The 18547-nt window shown below is 39.3% G+C and overlaps 1 protein-coding gene across 4 annotated transcripts in view; it reads right to left on the reverse strand.

Annotated features, from left to right (window-relative positions):
- Positions 1–18547, reverse strand: part of NSUN6 (NOP2/Sun RNA methyltransferase 6) — a 106167-nt gene that overhangs the window by 24648 nt on the left and 62972 nt on the right. For all 4 annotated transcript variants that reach the window (XM_068986891.1, XM_068986890.1, XM_068986892.1 and 1 more), the window contains exon 8: positions 8575–8719. In XM_068986891.1, the coding sequence (XP_068842992.1) occupies positions 8575–8719 (145 nt within the window). The remainder of the gene's footprint in view (positions 1–8574; positions 8720–18547) is intronic.

The following is an 18547-nucleotide window of genomic DNA, read 5'->3' on the forward strand; positions in this document are numbered from 1 at the left end:
CCAAGGTAAGCAATTATTTTTACAATTCTTAACTTATTGACCAAAGACTTATTAATACATCTTTTGTTACCTGAATGTTATTGACCAGAAACTTAACAAATTGCTGGCCATAGGCATTAGTTTCTACAAAAATTCCCTGGTCAATCATGTGTTAGTACATACTGATAAAATCCTCTTGAAAGATACGCCAATTTACACTACCAGCAGCATGAGTGTAATTATATTATAGACCTTTTATTTTCCTTCATTATATGGTCACACTGTCTTTGTTTCCTTTCCACTGGAAGTTACCATTTTCTCATTGATTTGTTCAGAAGAACTCTTCGTACATCAAGGGTATTAATCTCATCTTTCTTAAATATTTTACAAATATTCCCCACAATTTGCCATCTGCTATAGGTTTAACATACATAAATGTTTGGTATTAAATTTATCTTTTTCTTTGCTGAGTTCTACGTTTGCTTTCATGCTTCAGAATCTTCCCCCTTATGAAATCAAATCAACGTTCATCTATATCTGCTTCTTGTTACCATCCCAGTTTAATTCCTGACAGTAAGCTTTAATCCATGTTGAAGTTACTTTTGTGTATGATCCTTTCTCCGCACTGTGCAAAAAAAAAAAATCATCTCAGAACTATTTATTGACAAATTTACTCTTCCCTGTAGGTTTGTAATGCTAATTTTATCATATGCTAAATTTGTATAGACATTTGAACCTATTTCAAGTTCTGCTCCAAATATGCTAGTAATTAAGCTCTATTTTCTTGAGCTCCAAGTTAACCCATTTCTACTCTGCTGTGTGATGCTGAGGTGGGAACTCTGAAACTACGATACTTCTTTGCCTGCTGATTTCAAGATTCACCAACAGGAGGCAGAGAAGCAATGAAGGTGGATAGAGGATGGACAATAAGAAGGGTAGAGGACAGGAGATGATCCTTCCCGAAGGCTTGTTGTTTCTGTCGAAACAACCCCAAGCACAGCCCTTTGCCTCAGTAGCTACAGTTTCCAGCTTTTTCCCTTAAGTATCACAAAACAGATAGAGCCCCCTACCTCAAGCAGCAAGTTCCAGCTACCTGAGATCACCTGCTCTGAATCCTGAGTAGCAGCTAGGTAACACCCGTTTCCTTGAAGTTTTGAATCCTGACTCCAGGGAGCCTCTCCCCTAAACTTTGTGGAGAATCCAGAAATAAACCTGCGCATTTACAATCAATGAACTTATGGTGAAGAAGGCTAAAATATACAGAGGAAGAAAAAGAAAGTTTTCAATAAGTGATTTTGGGAAAACTGGACAACAACATGCAAAAGAATGAAGTTAGAACATTTTCTCACACTGTATATTTTTTTTAAAACTCAAAATGGATAAAAGTCCTAAATGTATGACCAGAAACCACAAAACTCCTCTTAGAGAACATAGGTAGTACACTCTTTTATAGAAATCTTAGCAGTTTTGTTTCACCTCAGCCAAGGAAAACAAAAGCAAAAATAAACAAATGGGACCTAATCAAGCTACTGGCACAGAAAAAACTACCAACAAAATGAAAAGACCACCCACTGGAATAAACAAGCTGACTCATAAGGGTTAAAATCCAAAGTACACAATGAACTTATAAAACTCAGTATCAAAAAACCAAAAGCCACTCAATTAAAAAATTGAGCAGAGGACTTCCCTGGTGATCTGATGGTTAAGAACCCACCTGCCAATGCAGGGGACACAGATTTGAACCCTGATCCAGGGAGATCCCACATGCTGCAGAGCAACTGAGCCCGGGCACCGCAGCCACTGAGCCAGCGCCCTAGAGCCCGTGAGCCCCAGCTACTGAAGGCACAGGCCCTAGGCTGTGCTCTGCAGCAAGCGAAGCCACCACAGCGAGAAGCCTGCACACCGCAACTCAAGCAGCCCCCACTCTCCCCAGCTGAAGAAGCCTGCATGCAGTGATGAAGACCCAGCGTGGCCAAAAATAAATAAATAGATCCTTTTCTTTTATAAATGAGCAGGGAACCTGAGCAGGCATTTTTCCAAAGACAAACAGATGGCCAACAGACACATGAAGAGATGCTCAACATCACAAATCAGGCAAATGCAAATAAAACCTACAATGAGATATCATCTCACATCTATCAGAATGCATGCACGCTCAGCTGCTTCAGTCATGGCCAGCTCTTTGTGACCCCACAGGCTGTAGCCCACCACACTCCTCTGTCCATGGGATTTTCCAGGCAAGAATATTGGAGTGAGTTGCCCTTCCTTTCTCCAGGGGATCTTCCCAACCCAGGGGTTGAACTTAAGTCTCCAGTATCCCAGGTGGATTCTTTATTACTGAGCCACCAGGGAAGAATGGCTATAGTTAAAAAGACAACAAATAACAAATGTTGGCAAGGATGTGGAGAAAAGGGAACCCTCCTACACTGTTGGTGGGAATGTAAACTCATGTAACCATGATGGGAAACAGTATAAAGGTTCCTCAAAAAATAAAAATAAAAACAGAACCACTACTAATGAAAAGAACAAAAAAGCAGAAGACCAAAAAGGAAAGAGAACACTGTCAACATTATAAACCAACTAGACCCACCAGATAGGTTTTCCCACAGAAAACCCTATGTAACAGTAGAATACATACTCCTCCCCAGTGCACAGGGATCATTTTCTAGGACAAACCATAGGCAAGGCCATACTACAAAGCTCAACAAATTTAACAAACGTTAAACTCATACAGTATTTGTTCTCCCACTGAAAGGAAATGAAAATAAAAGTTATTAATAGAATGAAATTTAGGAAATTCCAAGTATGTGAAAATTTTAAAACATGCTCCTAAATAACCATAAGTCAAAGAAATAGACAGGTATATATCATAAAATGCTCTGACGTGAATGAAAACACAACATACTAAATCTTACAGGAAGTAGTAAAATACTGTTCAGAGGGACATTTATAAATACCTACATCAAAAAATCTCAAACCAACAATTCAGTCCGTGCATTCTTAAGACACTGAAAAAAGATGAACAAACTAAAAATAAAGCAGGAAAAAGAGGAGAAAACAATAACAATTAGAGTAGAAATTAATGTAACAGAGAAAAGAAAACAGAGAGATTCAATAAAACTGAAAGATGACTCTTTGAAAAACATCAACAATATTGACAAAACTTTAGCTAGATGGACCAAGAAAGAAGATTCAAAATACTAAAATCGGTAACTAAAGGGGGGACACTGCTCCTGGTCTTAAAGAAGTAAAATTGATTATAAAGGAGTACTATAAACTGTACTGTTGTTGTGTAGTTGCTCAGTTGTGTCTGACTCTTTGTGGCCCCATGGACTGCAGCCTGCCAGGTTCCTCTTGTCTATGGAATTTCAGAATACTGGAGTGGGTTGCCATTTCCTTCTCCAATAAACTATATAAATAACTTAAATGGGCAAATTACTAAAAAGATACACAGACTACTGAAATTTATACAAGAAAGAGAAAATGTGAATAAATCTATAATAAGCAGAGACTGAAACATTTTTTAAAAATCCCACAAAGAAAAGCCCCGGCCCAGACAACTTCACTGATGAATCCACCAAACTTAAATAACACCAAGTCTTCAAAAATTCTTTCAAAAACATAAGAGAAAAGCATAATTTCCAACTCATTCTATGAGACCAGAGACATCAAAACCTGACAAAGATATCCGAAGAAAGAAAATCACAGACCAGTATCTCTTACAAACACGGACACAGATATTCTCAATGAAATACAAGCAAACTCAACCCAACAATATATGAAAATGATTATACACTATGCCCAAGTGAGATTTATCTCAGGAATGAAAGGCTAATTCAAAAATCTGAAAAGTAATAGAACAAAGGTCAAAAACCACATGATCATCTGAGTAAGATACAGAAAAAGCACCTGACAAAATCCAACACCATTACATGATTTGAAATATCCAACAAACCAGAAATAGTAGTAAATTTCTCAACCTGATAAAGGCTATCTATGAGAAACCTACAGTTTTAAGCCACCTGAGAAAAGACTAATCGGGAACCAGATATGGGGGATCCCTGTCACCACTTCTATCCAGCATTGTACTAAGGTTCTAGAATGGGCAATGAGGCAATGAAATGGAACAAAAGGCACCCAGATTAGCAAAGAAGAAACTGCAGATGAACTAACTTGAAAGACTCATAATTCCCAATTTCAAAATTTCCAACATGGGCTTTCCTGGTGGTCTAGTGGTTAAGAATCCACCTGCTAATGCAGGGGACACAGGTTCACTCCTGGTCCAGGAAGAGTCCACATGCCAGGGGCCAACTAACTCCATGCACCATAACTACTGAGCCAACGCCCAGCCTCTGCCACAGAGAAACCACCTTCAGGAGAGTTACTGCACTGCATTGAAGAGCAGCCCGCACTCCCTGCAACTAGAGAAAAGACGACACAAACAGATGCAAAGATATACCGTGTTCTCCAACTGGAAGATCAACATTGTCAAAATGACTACACTACCCAAAGCAATATGTAGATTTAATGCAAATTACCAATGGTATTTTCTACAGAACTAGAGGAAAAAAATCTTAAAATTTGTATGGAAACACAAAAGGCCCCAAACAGCCAAAGCAATCTTGAGAAAGAAAAACAGAGCTCGAGGAATCAGGCTCCCTGACTTCAGACTATACTACAAAGCTACAGTGATCAGAACAGTATGGAACTAGCATTTAAAAAAGAAATACAGATCAATGGAACAGGCAGAAAGCCAAGAAATAAACCTATGCATCTATGGGCAATTAATCTACAACAAAGGAAGAAAGTCTATACAATGGAGAAAGGGCAGCCTCTTCCATAAATAGTGCTGATAAAATGGGACAGCTACATGTAAACAAATGAAATTAGAACATTCTTTAACACCATATACAAAAATAAACTCAGAACGGATTAAAGACCTAAATGTTAGACTGGATAATATAAAACTCTTAGAGAAAAACATGGGCAGAACACTATCTGATATAAATTACAGCAATATCTTTTTCAATCCATCTCCTAGAGTAATGGAAGCAAAAAGAAAACAAACAAATGGGACCTAGTTAAACTCAGAAGATTCTGTGTAGCAAAGCAAACCATAAACAAAAGGAAACCCACAGAATGGGAGAAAATGTCTGCAAACCATGTAACCAACAAGGGATTAATCTCCAAAATTTACAAACAGGCCATATGACTCAATATCTAAAAAAAAAAAAAAAAAGAAAAAAAAACTTAATCAAAAAATGAGGGAAAAAAAAAACTTAAACATTTCTCCAAGGAGACAGACAGATGGCCAAGAGGCACAGGAAAAGATGCTCAATATAACTAATTATTAGAGAAATGCAAATCAAAACTACAATAAGATATCACCTCATGCCAGTCAGAATGGCCATCATCAATAAACGGCCTACAATATACAGTGAACAGGGTGTGGAGAAAAAGGAACCCTCCTACACTGTTGGTGGGAATGTACTGGTACAGCCACTATGGAGAACAGTATGGAGGTTCCTTAAAAAACTAAAAACAGAGGTACCATATAATCCAGCAACCCTACTTCTGGGCCTATATCCAGAGAAAAACATGGTTCAAAAGGATACATGCACGCAATGTTCAGCACCATTTACAACAGCAAATACATGGAACCAATCTAAATGTTCACTGACTGATGAATGGATAAAGAAGATGTGGTATACATATACAATGGAGTATTTGCTCAGCCATTAAAAAGAATTAAATAATGCCATTTGTGGTAACATGAATGGACCTGGAGATTACCATGCTAAATGAAGTCAAGTCAGACAAAGATAAATACCTTATGACATTACTTATATGCAGAATCCAAAACAATGATACAAATGAACTCATTTACAAAACAGAAACAGACTCACAGACTTAGAGAACAAATTTATGATTGCTAAAAGGGAAAGGGTGTGGAGGAGGGATCGACTGGGAGTTTGGGACTGACATATACACAATGCTATATTCAACTCAGATAATGAACAAGGGCCTACTGTATAGCGCAAGGAGCCCTGCTCAATACTCTGTAATAACCTAAATTGGAAAAGAACAGATACATGTATACATATATCTGATGCTGAAGCTGAAACTCCAATACTCTGGCCACCTGATGTGAAGAAATGATTCATTTGAAAAGACCCTGATGCTGGGAAAGATTGAAGGCAGGAGGAGAAGGGGATGACCGAGGAAGAGATGGTTGGATGGCATCACCAACTCAATGGAGATGAGTTTGACTAAACTCTGGGAGTTGGTGATGGACAGGGAGGCCTGGTGTGCTGCAGTCCATGGGGTTGCAAGGAGTTGAACACGACTGAACAACTGAACTGAAATGATATATATAACAACCACTTTGCTGTATACCTGAAACTAACAATGTTGTTAATCACCTATACTCCAATATAAAATAAAAATTTTTAAGTCACATGAATCAAGCAAGAATATACAATGGAGAAAAGACAGTCTCTTCAATAAGAGGTGCTTGGAAAACTGGACAGCTACAGGGCTTCCCTGGTGGCTCAGAGGTTAAAGCGTCTGCCTGGAATGTGGGAGACCCGGGTTCTATCCCTGGGTCAGGAAGATCCCCTGGAGAAGGAAATGGCAATCCACTCCAGTACTCTTGCCTGGAGAATCCCATGGAGGGAGGAGCCTGGTAGGCTACAGTCCATGGGGTCACAAAGTCAGACACGACTGAGCGACTTCACTTTCACTTTTCACATGTAAAAGAATAAAATCAGAACACAAAAATAACACCAGACACAAAAATATACTCAAAATGGATTAAAGACGTAAAATAAGACCCACAACCTATAGTAAGATATGACACTATAAAGCTCTTAGAGGAAAACAGGAGGAACATTCTTTGACATAAATGACATCAAGATCCTCTCTGACCCACCTCCTAGGGTAACTGAAATAAAAATAAACAAATGGGACCAAAACTTAAAAGCCCCTGCACAGAAAAGGAAACCATAAACTGGACATAAAGACAACCCTCAGATTGTGCGAAAATAATTGCAAACGAAGCAAGAGACAAAGGATTAATCTCCAAAACATACAAGCAGTTCATGAAGCTCGATATCAAAATAACAAACAGTCAAAAAATGGGTAGAAGACCAAAACAGATATTTCTCCAAAGAAGATGTATGTGTCAACACACACATAAAAAGATGCTCAAAATCGCTCCTTATTAAAGAAATGCAAATCAAACTACAAGGAGTTATCTCCACACACCAGTCAGAATGGCCATCATCAAACAATCTACAAATAATACTGGAGAGGGTGTGGATAAAAGGGAACCCTCTTTTACTGTTGGTGGGAATGTAAACTGATATAACCACCACAGAGAACAGTATGAAGGTTCTGTAAAAAACTCAAAATAGAACTACCATGTGCCCTAGCAATCCCACTACTGGGCACATGCCCTGAGAAAACCATAATTCAAAAAGACCCATGTGCCCCAACATTCACTGCAGCACTATTTACAGTAGCCAGGACATGGAAGCAACCTAGACGTCTACAGACAGATGAACACATGAAGAAGATGTGATACATCTATCGATGGAATATTACTCAGCCATAAAAAGTGACCAAACAGGGCCATCTGCAGTGATGCAGATGAACCTAGAGTCTGTCACACAGAGTGAAGTAAGTGAGAAAAACAAATATCATACATTAACACATACATATGGAAACTAGATAAATGGTACTGACGACCCTATTTGCAGGAGAGGAAGAAACACAGACGTAGAGAGCACACTTGTGCACACAGCAGGGGAAGGAGAGAATGGAACAAACTGAGAAAATAGTATTGACATATATACATTACCATGTGTAAAACAGCTAGCGGAAGTTTCTGTATAACACTGGGAGCCTGGTGCTCTGTCGTGACCTAGAGGGGTGGGATGTGGGGGTGGGAGGGAGGCTCACAAGGGAGGGGATATGTGTATATGTACAGCTGATTCACAGTGTTGTACAGCAGAAACACCCAATTGTAAACAATTATCCTCTAATTAAAAAATTGCTTTTTACAAATCACATGAATCAAACAGCATCTAATCAATAAACATTCTAGGAAAATAATCCCCATAATTGATTAAAATATGCAAGTTCCTTGAGTAATTTATGAAATAAAGTCTAAATACAAACAAAGATAGAGAAATAGAGTGATGTAACCAATGCAATATTTTATTCCAGAACAAGAATCATTGCAGTTTTTCCTTTCTAGTTCTATATATCACCAGTTCCTCAAGAAAAATGAAACACGAAGAATCATAAAGTTGAAAGGCTTATATAGAATCTCAACTTCCTGAGCTGTAATATGAAACTAAAACAAACACACTAAGAATAAAGAGTTTGACCAAGTCTTAGAGGTTTGATTCTGTATTTAAAACCAGATATTCAAAGATGAGATGAAAAGCAAAAAAGACATTATGCCAAAATATCTTAGACCCACGACAGAGTTTCAAGGCCCTATGGATATTTAGGGGCTGGCACAAAGGCAGCAAAATCTGACTGTAAATGCCAATTACAGAAGCCTTTGAAAGATAAAATTTAACTCACCGTCTGTGTCCTTAACCATATCAAGTTTAAGGGCCTTTGTTCCATCAAAGCAAAATGCCCGGATGGAATTTAATCCTAACAATAATGCATTCTGCTTTATTTTTTCTACTTTTTTGGATATTTTATCCAGTGCTATCACTTCTCCCTAAAAAAAAAAGAAAGAAACATAAAAAAGTGCAAATACAAAGGAATCATGAAAATTATCATAGAAAAAATCTCATGAATAATTATATTCTTCCCCACTTTCCTGTTTCCCCCAGTTTTAAAGGTGAATTCATCATCCAAATGTATACTAACTTTACATCGACTACCTATTAAGCATTTCCTTTTAAAGAACACAATCTTGCCAGATAATTTTCTTATAATGCCATCTACTTTTACTCCACAGAACTCAAAACTGAACAGCAGTGTTAGCAATCTTCTCCCAGGTGGTGCTAGTGGTAAAGCACCTGCCTGCCAATGCAGGAGACAGATGTAGGAGACATGGGTTCAATCCCTGGGTCTGGAAGATCCCTTGGAAGAGAACATGGCAACCCACTACAGTGTTCTTGCCTGAGGAGCCTGGTGGGCTACAGCCCATGGGGTCACAGACTCAGACACAACTGAAGCGACTTATCACACAAAGAAACTTTAAAATATCCATTTGAGATAAATATTAAAATATCACCAATTTGATGTGCCCTGCTCACCTCTGGAAGAGCATGTTTTTCTGAGACATTTGCCTTCTAGAACTCTGAGATGCAAACGAATGTTACTTGTAAAATCAGCCTTCATTCCAGTACTTTCTGAGCTATGTACACGTAACAAAATTCATGTGAATTCTGACAACTAAAGACAGAAAAATATAAGCCTGTATCACAGCAAAATGTTCTGAACTATAAAAAATAGATCAAAAATAATTTTATATGGAAACACTTAAGTCAAAGTCAATAGGGACTTCCCTGGCAGTCCAGTGGTTAAGACTTCATGTTCCAAGGCAGGGGGGGGCTGGGTTTGATCCCCACCTGGGGAGCTAAGATCACACACACAGTGGCACAGCCAAAAAAAGAAAACATGAAAAACAGAACTAATACTGCAACAAATTTAATACTTTAAAAATGGTCCATATAAAAAAAAATCTAAAAAAAAAGTTATTAAAGAGAAGAGGCTACAGTCTTCTGAACAGGCTGTGATACTCATAGTCAAAGCTATGGTTTTTCCAGAAGTCATGTATATGATGAGTTGGACCACAAAGAAGGCCGAGCACTGAAGAATTGATGCTTTTGACCTGTGGTGTTGGAGAAGACTCTTGAGAGTCCCTTGGCCTGCAAGGACATGCAACAGCCCTGAATATTCATTGGAAGGACTGATGCTGAAACTGAAGCTCCAATACTTTGGCCACCTGATGCCAAGAACTGGCTTATTTGAAAAGACCCTGATGCTGGGAAAGATTGAAGGCAGGAGGAGAGGATGACAGAGGATGAGATGGTTGGATGGCATCACTGACTCAATGGACATGGGTTTGAGCAAGCTCTGGGAGTTGGTGATGGACAGGGAAGCCTGGCGAGCTGTGGTCCATGAGGTCGCAAAGAGTCGGACATGACTGAGCAACTGAACTGAACTGTGATAGTCACGTGGTATTTTATTTTATTTTTTCCTTTATTTTAATTTACAACACTGTAATGGTTTTGCCATACATTGACATGAATCCACCACGGGTGTACATGCGTTCCCAAACATGAACCCCCCACCCACCTCCCTCCCCATAACGTCTCTCTGGGTCATCACCGTGCACCAGCCCCAAGCATGCTGTATCCTGCGTCAGACATAGACTGGCGATTCGATTCTTACATAATAGTATACATGTTACAATGCCATTCTCCCAAATCATCCCACCCTCTCCCTCTCCCTCTGAGTCCAAAAGTCCGTTATACACATTTGTGTCTTTTTTGCTGTCTTGCATACAGGGTCGTCATTGCCATCTTTCTAAATTCCATATATATGTATTAGTATACTGTATTGGTGTTTTTCTTTCTGGCTTACTTCACTCTGTATAATCGGCTCCAGTTTCATCCAACTCGTTAGAACTGATTCAAATGTATTCTTTTTAACAGCTGAGCAATACTCCATTGTGTATATGTACCACAGCTTTCTTATCCATTCACCTGCTGATGGACATCTAGGATGTTTCCATGTTCTGGCTACTATAAACAGTGCTGCGATGAACACTGGGGTACATGTGTCTCTTTCAATTCTGGTTTCCTTGGTGTGTATGCCCAGCAGTGGGATTGCTGGGTCATAAGGTAGTTCTATTTGCAATTTTTTAAGGAATCTCCACACTGTTCTCCAAAGTGGCTGTACTAGTTTGCATTCCCACCAACAGTGTAGGAGGGTTCCCTTTTCTCCACACCCTCTCCAGCATTTATTGCCTGTAGACTTTTGGATCGCAGCCATTCTGACTGGTGTGAAATGGTACCTCATTGTGGTTTTGATTTGCATTTCTCTAATAATGAGTGATGTTGAGCATCTTTTCATGTGTTTGTTAGCCATCCATATGTCTTCTTTGGAGAAATGTCTGTTTAGTTCTTTGGCCCATTTTTTGATTGGGTCGTTTATTTTTCTGGAATTGAGCTGCACAAGTTGCTTGTATATTTTTGAGATTAGTTGTTTGTCAGTTGCTTCATTTGCTATTGTTTTCTCCCATTCAGAAGGCTGTCTTTTCACTTTGCTTATATTTTCCTTTGTTGTGCAGAAGCTTTTAATTTTAATTAGATCCCATTTGTTTATTTTTGCTTTTATTTCCAGTATTCTGGGAGGTGGATCATAGAGGATCCTGCTGTGATTTATGTCAGAGAGTGTTTTGCCTATATTCTCCTCTAGGAGTTTTATAGTTTCTGGTCTTACATTTAGATCTCTAATCCATTCTGAGTTTATTTTTGTGTGTGGTGTTAGAAAGTGAACTAGTTTCATTCTTTTACAAGTGGTTGACCAGTTTTCCCATCACCACTTGTTAAAGAGATTGTCTTTACTCCATTGTATATTCTTGCCTCCTTTGTCAAAGATAAGCTGTCCATATGTGTGTGGATTTATCTCTGGGCTTCTATTTTGTTCCATTGATCTATATTTCTGTCTTTGTGCCAGTACCATACTGTCTTGATGACTGTGGCTTTGTAGTAGAGCCTGAAGTCAGGCAAGTTGATTCCTCCAGTTCCATTCTTCTTTCTCAAGATTGCTTTGGCTATTCGAGGTTTTTTGTATTTCCATACAAATCTTGAAATTACTTGTTCTAGTTCTGTGAAAAATATGGCTTGGTAGCTTAATAGGGATTGCGTTGAATTTGTAAATTGCTTTGGGTAGTATACTCATTTTCACTATATTGATTCTTCCAATCCATGAACATGGTATATTTCTCCATCTATTAGTGTCCTCTTTGATTTCTTTCACCAGTGTTTTATAGTTTTCTATGTATAGGTCTTTAGTTTCTTTAGGTAGGCATATTCCTAAGTATTTTATTCTTTTCATTGCAATGGTGAATGGAATTGTTTCCTTAATTTCTTTTTCTACTTTCTCATTATTAGTGTATAGGAATACAAGGGATTTTTGTGTGTTGATTTTATATCCTGCAACTTTACTATATTCATTGATTAGCTCTAGTAATTTTCTTGTGGAGTCTTTAGGGTTTTCTATGTAGAGGATCATGTCATCTGCAAACAGTGAAAGTTTTACTTCTTCTTTTCCAATTTGGATTCCTTTTATTTCTTTTTCTGCTCTGATTGCTGTGGCCAAAACTTCCAAAACTATGTTGAATAGTAGCAGTGAAAGTGGGCACCCTTGTCTTGTTCCTGACTTTAGGGGAAATGCTTTCAATTTTTCACCATTGAGGATAATGTTTGCTGTGGGTTTGTCATATAAAGCTTTTATTATGTTGAGGTATGTTCCTTCTATTCCTGCTTTCTGGAGAGTTTTTATCATAAATGGATGTTGAATTTTGTCAAAGGCCTTCTCTGCATCTATTGAGATAATCATATGGTTTTTATTTTTCAATTTGTTAATGTGGTGAATTACATTGATTGATTTGCAGATATTGAAGAATCCTTGCATCCCTGGGATAAAGCCCACTTGGTCATGGTGTATGATCTTTTTAATGTGTTGTTGGATTCTGATTGCTAGAATTTTGTTGAGGATTTTTGCATCTATGTTCATCAGTGATATTGGCCTGTAGTTTTCTTTTTTTGTAGTATCTTTGTCAGGTTTTGGTATTAGGGTGATGGTGGCCTCATAGAATGAGTTTGGAAGTTTACCTTCCTCTGCAATTTTCTGGAAGAGTCTGAGGAGGATAGGTGTTAGCTCTTCTCTAAACTTTTGGTAGAATTCAGCTGTGAAGCCATCTGGACCTGGGCTTTTGTTTGCTGGAAGATTTCTGATTACAGTTTCAATTTCCATGCTTGTGATGGGTCTGTTAAGATTTTCTATTTCTTCCTGGTTCAGTTTTGGAAAATTGTACTTTTCTAAGAATTTGTCCATTTCTTCCACGTTGTCCATTTTATTGGCATATAACTGCTGATAGTAGTCTCTTATGATCCTTTGTATTTCTGTTTTGTCTGTTGTGATCTCTCCATTTTCATTTCTAATTTTATTGACTTGGTTTTTCTCTCTTTGCTTCTTGATGAGTCTGGCTAATGGTTTGTCAATTTTATTTATCCTTTCAAAGAACCAGCTTTTGGCTTTGCTGATTTTTGCTATGGTCTCTTTTGTTTCTTTTGCATTTATTTCTGCCCTAATTTTTAAGATTTATTTCCTTCTACTAACTCTGGGGTTCTCCAATTCTTCATTTTCTAGTTGCTTTAGGTGTAGAGTTAGGTTATTTATTTGACTTTTTTCTTGTTTCTTGAGGTATGCCTGTATTGCTATGAACTTTTCTCTTAGCACTGCTTTTATAGTGTCCCACAGGTTTTGGGTTGTTGTGTTTTCATTTTCATTAGTTTCTATGCATATTTTGATTTCTTTTTTGATTTCTTCTGTGATTTGTTGGTTATTCAGAAGTGTGTTGTTCAACCTCCATATGTTGGAATTTTTAATAGTTTTTCTCCTGTAATTGAGATCTAATCTTAATGCATTATGGTCAGAAAAGATGCTTGGAATGATTTCGATTTTTTTGAATTTATCAAGTTTAGATTTATGGCCCAGGATGTGATCTATCCTGGAGAAGGTTCCATGAGCACTTGAGAAAAAGGTGAAATTCATTGTTTTGGGGTGAAATGTCCTATAGATATCAATTAGGTCTAACTGGTCTAATGTATCATTTAAAGTTTGCATTTTTTGGTTAAGTTTCTGTTTAGTTGATCTGTCCATAGGTGTGAGTGGGGTATTAAAGTCTCCCACTATTATTGTGTTATTGTTGATTTCCCCTTTCATACTTGTTAGCATTTGTCTTACATATTGCGGTGCTCCTATATTGGGTGCATATATATTTATAATTGTTATATCTTCTTCTTGGATTGATCCTTTGATCATTATGTAGTGGCCTTCTTTGTCTCTTTTCACAGCCTTTGTTTTAAAGTCTATTTTATCGGAAATGAGTATTGCCACTCCTGCTTTCTTTTGGTCTCTATTTGCGTGGTATATCTTTTTCCAGCCCTTCACTTTCAGTCTGTATGTGTCCCTTGTTTTGAGGTGGGTCTCTTGTAAGCAGCATATTAGAGGGGTCTTGTTTTTGTATAAATTCAGCCAGTCTTTGTCTTTTGGTTGGGGCATTCAACCCATTTACGTTTAAGGTAATTATTGATAAGTATGATCCTGTTACCATTTACTTTATTGTTTTGGGTTCGGGTTTATACACCCTTTTTGTGTTTCCTGTCTAGAGAATATCCTTTAGAATTTGTTGAAGAGCTGGTTTGGTGGTGCTGAATTCTCTCAGCTTTTGCTTGTCTGTAAAGCTTTTGACTTCTCCTTTGTATTTGAATGAGATCCTTGCTGGGTACAGTAATCTGGGCTGTAGGTTATTTTCTTTCATCACTTTAAGTATGTCTTGCCATTCCCTCCTGGCCTGAAGAGTTTCTATTGAAAGATCAGCTGTTATCCTTATGGGAATCCCCTTGTGTGTTATTTGTTGTTTTTCCCTTGCTGCTTTTAATATTTGTTCTTTGTGTTTGATCTTTGTTAATTTGATTAATATGTGTCTTGGGGTGTTTCGCCTTGGGTTTATCCTATTTGGAACTCTCCGTGTTTCTTGGACTTGGGTGATTATTTCCTTCCCCATTTTAGGGAAGTTTTCAACTATTATCTCCTCAAGGATTTTCTCATGGTCTTTCTTTTTGTCTTCTTCTTCTGGGACTCCTATAATTCGAATGTTGGAGCGTTTCATATCGTCCTGGAGGTTTCTGAGATTGTCCTCATTTCTTTTAATTCGTTTTTCTTGTTTCCTCTCTGATTCATTTATTTCTGCCATTCTATCTTCTATTTCACTAATCCTATCTTCTGCCTCCGTTATTCTGCTATTTGTTGCTTCCAGAGTGTTTCTGATCTCATTTATTGTGTTATTCATTATATATTGACTCTTTTTTATTTCTTCTAGGTCCTTGTTAAACCTTTCTTGCATCTTCTCAATCCTTGTCTCTAGGCTATTTATCTGTGATTCCATTTTGATTTCAAGATTTTGAATCATTTTCACTATCAATATTTGGAATTTTTTCTCAGGTAGATTCCCTAACTCTTCCTCTTTTGTTTGGTTTGGTGGGCAACCCTCCTGTTCCTTTACCTGCTGAGTATTCCTCTGTCTCTTCATCTTGATTATATTGCTGCGTTTGGGGTGGCCTTTTTATATTCTGGTAATTTGTGGGGTTCTCTTTATTATGGAGCTTCCTCACTGTGGGTGGGGTTCTATCAGTGGCTTGTCTAGGTTTCCTGGTTAGGGAGGCTTGTGTTGGAGTTCTGGTGGATGGAGCTGGGTTTCTTCTCTCTGGAGTGCAGTGGAGTGATCAGTAATGGGTTATGAGACGTCAAAGGTTTTGGAGTAACTTTGAGCTGCCTGTATATTGAAGTTCAGGAGTGTGTTCCTGTGTTGCTGGAGAATTTGTGTGGTATGTCTTGTTCTGGAACTTCTTGGTCCTTGGGTGGAGCTTGGTTTCACTGTAGGTATGGAGGCATTTGATGAGCTCCTATTGCTTAATGTTCCCTGAATTCAGGAGTTCTCTGATGTTTTCAGGCTTTGGACTTAAGCCTCCTGCTTCTGGTTTTCAGTTTTATTTTTACAGTAGCCTCTAGACTTCTCCATCTATATAGCATTGATGATAAAACATCTAGGTTAAAGATGAAAAGTTTCTCCACATTGAGGGACACCCAGAGAGGTTCACTGAGTTACAAGGAGAAGAGAAGATGGAGGGGGTAGTTAGAGGTGACTGGAATGAGATGGGGTGAGATCAAAAGAGGAGAGAGCAAGCTAGCCAGTGGTCACTTCCTTATGTGCGCTCTATAGTCTGGACCGCTCAGAGGTATTCACGGAGTTATACAGGGAAGAGGAGAGGGAGGAAGTAGACAGAGGTGGCCAGGAGGATAAGAGAGAGGAATGAGAAGGAGAGAGACAAATCCTGCCAGTAACCAGTTCCTTAGGTGTTCTCCACCGTCTGGAACACACAGAGATTCACAGAGTTGGATAGAGAAGAGATGGGGGAGAAAAGAGACAGAGGCCACCTGGTGGAGAAAAAGGAGAGTCCAAAGGAGGAGAGAGTGGTCAAGCCTGTAATATCACTCTCAGGTAAAATTGGGTAGTGAAGTTTGGGTTTTTAAATGTACAAAATTGACAACAAAAACCGAAGAGCAAAGATTAAAAATCTAGAGAAGAGGTTGGATTTTCAAAAATACAATATTAAAGAAAAGCAGCAGAAGGAAAAAGGAAAAAAGAAAAAAAAAAGCCACAAGAATTATTAAAAAAAACAAAAAAAACACCAATAACCACCCAGAGACTATATATGGTGTTTGCCTTAAAAAAAAAAAAGTCTTTTTTTAATATTAATAATAGGTTATAGAAATAAAAATTAGAGGAGAAATAGAAGACTTAACTATTAAAAAAAAAAGTGAGAAAAAGAAAAAAAAAAAGGAATGATTTTAAAAATAGTAAAAATATATCTGGCCCTTCTCTGATGTTGTGGGCCGTATGGGATCACTTCCAAGGCGGTTCCCTCTGTTTAACTTCTTCTTTATGCTGGTTTTTTAGGCTCACTAGTTCAGTCGCGCTGTGGGGAGGGGGGATGCTGCAAACAAATAGCGCTGTCGTGTGCACACAGTGTCTCAGCCCTGCTGGACCTGTCCCTTCTCGCGGCGTACAAACCGCTCCGGCTCTACGATGCTCAGCCGGGAACCGTCTGAGGCCGGCCCTAGGCTGCGTGCACTTCCCCGGTCTAAGCCGCTCAGGTTCGGCGCTCAGGTAGCCCTCAGAGGCACAGATTCAGTTGGGACTGCATTTTGTGCCCTTCCCGGGTCCGAGTAGCTCAGGAGTTTGGCGAGCGTGATAGCTGCGACTTCTCACCTTTTCTGCCTCTGCTGCTCAGTTTTCTGGGTGGACTGCTGGCGCCCCTTGTGAGGCAGATGATGACTGTCCAGCACCCCCAGAAGTCTTAGCAAAGAAGCCTGCTTGCAGTTTGATAAGTGAAGTCTCTCTGGGTCTGCAATTGCCCCTTTCCAGCCCTTACGGCTCTGGCTGCCTGTCCCTGGCGGGGGATGGTCTGCAGCCGGCTTTTTCCGCTCCGTCCTTTGTTCTGTGCTCGGTCCTGGAGGTGTCTTATGTTCGAGCTTTTCGCATGGTAGCTATCCCACAGTCTGGTTAGCTAGCCCCAGTTAGATCGTTCTGGTTGCGCATGGGGCGTTCCTGCCGGATTCTTACAAAGCACTGCAGCCCGCGCCTCCCACGCGTCCCTGCCCTGCCCCTGCTTCCCAGTGGCGGATGCAGGCGTCTGTGCTGCTTTTCCGCTGGGGGAGTTACTGTTGGGCTTGTAATCTCTTGGTTTTAATTATTTCTTCATTTTTCCCTTCCTGTTATGTTGCCCTCTGTGTTTCCAAGGCTCGCCACAGACTCGGCAGGGAGAGTTTTTCCTGGTGTTTGGAAATCTCTCTTCTTAAAATTCCCTTCCCGGGACGGAGCTCCCTCCCCACCTCCTTTGTCTCCTTTTTCGTCTTTTATATTTTTTCCTACCTGTTTTTGAAGACAATGGTCTGCTTTTCTGGTTGCCTGATGTCCTCTGCCAGCCTACAGAAGTTGTTTTGTGGAGTTTTCTCAGTGTTGAAATGTTCTTTTGAGGAATTTGTGAGGGAGAAAGTGGTCTTCACGTCCTATTCCTCCGCCATCTTAGGACCGCCCCTCTCACGTGGTATTTTAAAACGCTCTGTGAAATGACTCTGCAGAGATAGTGACACAAACTCTTCGATGTATTTTGCTTTTTTTCCCCTTCTTGCGTGACATATGCACTGACTGCATAGACTATACAGTACTGAAGATTTGCTCATCATGTTCCTGGAGGTGACACCAGGCTGAGCAGTTGGCACAGTTCCAATTAATACTATGATGGAAAGGAAAACCATTTCAAGTAAGTGGAATTGGAAAAGTAGGCCAAAACCACCAGAATACGGTTCCAGTGTAACTACAGTGAAGGAGAAAGTGCACTGGCTGAAGGTTGCTTTTAGAGAAGTACGAGACAGGAGGCTACACTTACACAAAGTCTGGTTAACTATATTAAACAAATCAACAATGACAACAAATCAAAAGCAGTAATGAAATCTGGTATTCAGTTCCGACTCAATTATTTCTATTCAGGTTCCTGGGATGTTGCCTAAACAGCCCCAATTTTTCAAGTCTTCACACATTCTCACCCTCTGCTGTTGACCTTGCAACACTCAGCTGGTCCTAGCTGGTCTCAGCCACGTGGTTTCCACTGGCCAATAGGATGACAGCAGAGGTGATGTAGTCAGAGATGTGAAAAGCGCTCCGGCAGCATCCTTGTTC

Source organism: Capricornis sumatraensis, chromosome 15 (assembly GCF_032405125.1).
Source record: "Capricornis sumatraensis isolate serow.1 chromosome 15, serow.2, whole genome shotgun sequence".
Taxonomy (NCBI): domain Eukaryota; kingdom Metazoa; phylum Chordata; class Mammalia; order Artiodactyla; family Bovidae; genus Capricornis; species Capricornis sumatraensis.